The sequence below is a fragment of the Theobroma cacao genome, chromosome 1 (assembly GCF_000208745.1).
Source record: "Theobroma cacao cultivar B97-61/B2 chromosome 1, Criollo_cocoa_genome_V2, whole genome shotgun sequence".
Classification (NCBI taxonomy): Eukaryota; Viridiplantae; Streptophyta; class Magnoliopsida; order Malvales; family Malvaceae; genus Theobroma; species Theobroma cacao.
The window spans coordinates 11,218,290-11,224,329 of NC_030850.1; the positions used below are offsets into that span (position 1 = coordinate 11,218,290).

Below are 6,040 nucleotides of genomic sequence, written 5' to 3' on the forward strand. Positions count from 1 at the left end.
AGTGGGAAATTGTAGGCAAATAAGGAGAAAAAATCTCACCGTACGCTCGATATGGACAAATTCATGCATTCTTAGACACTTGGCCATCTTTAAAAATTCTTGTGTATGTACAAAGCAAAGCAATGATAATTACTTAAATGTAGTGTGTACTGTTTGTACATATCTGACCGACAGTGGAGGATGGCTCAGTGGTCTTATTCAGGATAGGACTCTCGTTATCTACGTCAATGAAAAAATCTGGGTGAGGTTTGTCATGTTGCAAAAGTTTTTAACGTAAAGAAAGTGGAATGGTGAAAGGATTCACATGCAAGCTGGGCTTCCATTAAGCCAAGTATCCAATCACGGGTTCAACAGGCACTACAAGTTAAAAATGTCCTCAATCAAGCACGCGGTTTCCAGATTCCCTTGTCCTCCAAAGTTGAAATTTCATGTCAAAAAATGTGTACTCCCTACAGGGGCGGCCCAAATAATTTAATAATTTAAAATTCTAAAATAAAATATTTAAATGAGTTTTTTTTTATTAAAATTAAAAAAAATTGTTAAAATTTTATTTTTTTAACTTTTTGAGATATAAAATTTTTAATTAATTTTTTATAATTAAGTTCTTTTAATATTTCTTTTTCAATTGATAATATAGTCAATCCATTTAATCTTTTTTGAGATATTGTTGATATTAAATAAGATTTTATTAATTTTAGTTTTGAAAAACTTTTTTTTCCTGAAGCAACGTTTACTGAAATTGTTAACATTATTCTAAAAATATTTAACTATTATAATTATTTTATATATTTTTTAAATAGTTAATATAAAATCAGCAATCAAAATTTTTAATTCAAATAAATCAACTATCACATAAAATAAAAATAATATAACAATATAATATAAATCTAAATTAAAGTGAAAAAATTTGTAAAGATTAGAACAATAGTACCTAATTGTTGAATGCTTATTGTAAACCGCAAATGAGGCTCACAGTTTTATGAAGATAATAAAAGAATAGACTTTTTGTGTATTTTTTGGAAAAAAATTGAAGTTAAAAGAAGAAAGAGCAAATGAGAAAGGAATATTTCAAAAGTAGATATTATACATTGAAAAAAATAATTATTTTATATATAGAAAAAAAATAACTGTTGGAGATGATTAAATACATATGACTGTTAATTTATTAAAAATAAGAGAATATAGTTAAAAATTAATAGCATTTTAGAAATAAAGAAATAATAGACAATTGAAATTTATTAGACACATAATTAAAAAAAGTAAAAGAATAAATAATTTTATGAATTATTTTTTTATTTTTATATATTTTTAATATAATTCATTATATTATAATTATTATAAAATTATAATTTTTTTTTTAAAATTGAGACCTCTTCAAATTGGGCCCTAAAACTCTTGCTTGGGTGGCTTCACCCAAGGGCCGGCCCTGACTCCCCATTATTCCTAGTTGATAGTGAAGTATGCACGAAATTAAGTTGGGTTAAGTTTTGCAAGCTGGGGTCTGTGACCAAAGGAGTACGTAAGTCGATAATGGGTACAAAGGCTCTAATAAATTACCAGGAAAAAGACTTTTGTATGATTGATTGCTTTTTTTGTCTGCCTTTGCATGGTCTATAAGTGCCTCGTACGAAGAGTGAGTGAGAATAAATTAAGCTCTCTACTCCCCACTCCCTACGCAGAGAGTAGGGGAAAAGTTTGATGATGGGGAAACTTAATTTAGCAAATCTGATTATCCTTCTTCTGAACCTGGGAGCTTTGCTTACTTCTCTTGCCTGTCCCGAATGTCCACACCCAACTCCTCCGCCAAAATGTCCTCCTCCAAAGTATCCACCCAAACATCCTCCCATTGTGAGGCCTCCGTTTCACCCTAAACCACCGAAACATCCTCCCCATCCTCCAAAGCCGCCCAAGCCTCCTGTCGTAAAGCCTCCTTATGTGCCCAAACCTCCAGTTGTAAAGCCTCCGCCTCATATACCGAAGCCTCCCTATGTACCCAAACCTCCTGTTGTAAAGCCTCCGCCTCATGCACCGAAGCCTCCCTATGTACCCAAACCTCCTGTAGTAAAGCCTCCGCCTTACACCCCGAAGCCTCCCTATGTACCCAAACCTCCAGTTGTAAAGCCTCCACCCTATACACCAAAACCTCCAGTTGTAAAGCCTCCACCTTATCCACCAAAACCTCCAGTTGTAAAACCACCCTACGTGCCGGTGCCCACGCCACCATATGTACCCAAGCCCCCACCTTATGTACCGAAACCCCCCATCGTGCCTGTACCTAAGCCACCTTATGTACCCAAACCGCCCGTCGTCAAACCCCCACCTTATTATCCAATACCGCCAGTCATATCACCGCCAATTCTGCCTCCAAAGCCTCCTGTATATCCGAGTCCTCCGATTGTGAAGCCACCAACACCACCAGTTCTGCCTCCAACGCCTCCTGTCTATCCGAGTCCTCCGATTGTGAAGCCACCAACACCGCCAATCCTGCCTCCAAAGCCTCCTGTCTATCCGAGTCCTCCGATTGTGAAGCCACCGACACCGCCAATCCTGCCTCCAACCCCTCCTATATATCCAAGTCCTCCTATTGTGAAGCCACCTCCCATCGAGAAACCATGTCCTCCACCACCCCCACCCTTGCCATATCCACCACCTCCGGCGCAGCAAACATGCTCCATTGACACTTTGAAACTGGGTGCATGTGTGGACGTGTTAGGTGGCCTAGTGCACGTTGGCATAGGCAGCAGCGCCAAGGACACATGTTGCCCTGTGCTTCAAGGGCTGTTAGACTTGGATGCTGCAATTTGTCTTTGCACCACAATCAAGGCCAAGCTTTTAAATATCAATATTATAATTCCAATTGCCCTTCAGGTCCTCGTCGATTGTGGGAAGACTCCACCTGCAGGATTCCAATGTCCAGCATAAAGATAAGGCACTTCTTATAGGACAAAAAAGGTAATATGTCGAGGTTTTTGCTGTTACCTTGTTGATGGTGATGATTCATGAGCAAACTTATTACTAAGTGGTAGGAACTAAGTGATTCCTTGTGATGGTTTCAGGTCATGGATCAGTTGGAAAAAGAGAATAACTTTTGAAAGATTGAAGTAGAAAGTACTTCAAGAGAAATTTGTGCTTTTAATTAGTTTTTCTGTTCTGCTTTCGGTTTGAGTGCTGATCATGTAATGTTGGTAAACTTGTGAATGGTTGTTCCAAGGTAGCTCGTGTTTGACTTGAAAGTTCCATGTGGTTATGAAACTAAATTTCTCTCTATGCGCCTCTTCTTAGAGATTTTCTAATAATTCATTAAGATAGTACGAAATAATAGCGATTTTCTAATAATTCATTAAGATAGTCTGAAATAATAAATTATTGAAAAAATTATAAAAAATAACCCTCTTTGATAAAATTTTTTTAAAAATAATCATCAAAATAAATTTAATTATTTTTAATCATATTTAGTTATGACTTGATAACAATATTCGGTCTATGAAACTATTTCAAATAAATTAAACCATTCATCATAATTTTTTTTCATTTGTGTTTTCGATTTCTCTCTCTTCATCCAACTCTCTCTAATTTTATTGATTTCTCTCTTTGGCATTCGTCTATTATGTTCTCAATTTTTCTCTTTTGTGCTTTCAAGACGCCAAAACGATGGTTTTGATGTGCTTGGGGTGGATAGCTACTTGGAGAATTTGATTTTTAGATATTTTGGATAAAACTAAAACGTTAGAAATGATCATATATGTTAGAAATAACTTTTAATTGGATCAATTCGGGACCTAGACATTAATAAACTCGAGAATTTGAAATTTATAAACCTAGGGTTTTAAAAAAAAAAATTGATTTTTAGTTGAAATAGGTATTTTAGGTAAGAAAATTTGTGTTTTGATTTATGAAAATATGTTAGAAATATTTTCATGGGTGCCAAATTGTCAAAAAAAAAAAAAGAAATAAAGAGAGTTGAGTGGATTTTAAGTTTTGGTTCATAAGTAATAACAATATTTTAAGCATTAAGTATAACAATTTTTTGTTGAATATGACGTGTAATAATAATATTTTTTTAACATGACGTGTAACAATAATATTTTATTCAGCATGACGTGTAATATGTTTTTGTGCATGACGTGTACCAATAACATTTTCTTTCAACATCGTGTATAACAACCTTTTTTAACGTATAACATGTTTTTATACATAACGTATAATAATAATATTTTTTTTTCAACAAAACATGTAACAACTTTTTTTAACCATGGCGTGTAATATAAAAAAGACGTGTAATAACCTTTTTTAACTATGGTGTATAACATATTTTGTACATGGTGTGTAACAACAATAATTTTTTTAAACATGGTGTGGAATAGCTTTTTTTAATCATGACGTATAATATGTTTTTGTATATGACGTGTAATAATAATATTTTTTAGCATGAGGTGTAATATCATGTAATAGTGTATAACTTCATTAAGGGTAATTTTGTCCAACTTTGTTAAAACCAGTTAAAATTATAAAGAGAGTTATTTTTGAAAACATCTTATCTTTAAGGGTTATTTTTTAAAATGTCCCTAAATTATTTAAGTATACTTAGGTCCACAGCTTATCATCAATACTAACTCTAACATATACCAATAACAATACCAAAATAACCCTATCAAATTAATAAAAATTTGGATTCATATATCTTGATATGGAAAAAGTTAATGACATATGTGGTATATGTTAATTTGTTGAACTTCTAATTAACGTGAAGAAATGGTTTGTACAATGATGTTATATTGTGCTGGATCACTAATCTAACTTCCGGTGGACAAATTCATTAGTAGGCTTTGTTTTCTTGATAACTTAAATTAATTTTGAAAGTAGTAAATGTTTGAGCTAATTAACTAGTACTGCTTTCTTAGCATGAATAAATTCATTTCAATTTGTGAAGACTTGAGCTAATTAATGACGTTTTGTCTCAAAAGTAAGGTGGAGGTCCTGATTAAATTCATTAATCGATTTCAAATTCAAATTTTATAATGCATGAGTTTAATTATTCCAACTTTGTATTAGATTTTATCCATTACGAAATCAAAAGTTAATAGAGTTAAGACGTACCAGCAAAGCACATAATTAAGATCTAGTGTTAAATAAAAAGAAACCAGAAACCGCCATATTAAAACAAAAATATAAAAGCAAGAAGCATCTCCCACTCCCAATGCATTAACAAGTGCACCAAAAAAGCCAACCTCTCAATTCCTCTTTAGATTAGGACAGCTCACCTATTTTTGTTTAGGGGTGCTGAACTGCTGATTTATGTGGGATGCAGCTAATAGGCTCTAAGACTGGGAGGTTATTTCTTTCTGTGCTGTACTGTTACCGCCGATGTCATTTTTGCGCGGAAACCTTTGGCAATTGTACAGATCTTTTGTAAAATTTAAAATTTGCACAGGCAATTGCTTTGTTTTGCATTTTTGGGAAAGTACAGGTTTCTAATGAAATGAAATTAAATATTTTTTGCCTTTAAAAAAAGGTTATAAATCTTACACCCGAACGCCCGTTAAATGTTATAACAATCTGATTAAATATTTTTGTAAATTAAATATAACAATTAAATATTTTTTGTAAAAGAGTGGTACCATGTTGACACCACTACAATGCAGGTAGGTCGGCCCCTATCAAGAACCAAAGAAAAAACTTAAAGATATAAGTTCCAGATTTTCTAACTCTTTTGTTTCTTGGTTCATTGATTATATTTGCAACATCAACAACTTATACGTGTGTATTATCTTAGGAAAAAACCCAGTCATAAGGACTTGAAAGAGTGTATAGACTATAGATTGATCCCACCGCAACCTGAGGGGTTGGTGCTTCTTCTTGATGGATTTTTCGTCTCAGGCAGAATATGCCATGTTCGAAATCATGGCTGTTCCACTACCACATAAGAGTAGTTTTTTGTACATTTTATTCTGAGAAATGAATCAAATTATTGCTTTTCAAAAAAAAAAAAAAACTTGAAAGAGAGGGGGACAATGACAAATGAAAGTGGTAGCAGAAAGCT

The 6,040-nt window shown here is 33.3% G+C and overlaps 1 protein-coding gene across 1 annotated transcript; it reads left to right on the forward strand.

Annotated features, from left to right (window-relative positions):
* Window positions 1,635–3,267, forward strand: LOC18612284 (36.4 kDa proline-rich protein). Its single transcript, XM_007049006.2, has 2 exons — window positions 1,635–2,952; window positions 3,057–3,267. The coding sequence occupies exon 1, from the start codon at window positions 1,699–1,701 to the stop codon at window positions 2,920–2,922; it is 1,224 nt and encodes a 407-aa protein (XP_007049068.2). The 5' UTR covers window positions 1,635–1,698; the 3' UTR covers window positions 2,923–2,952; window positions 3,057–3,267.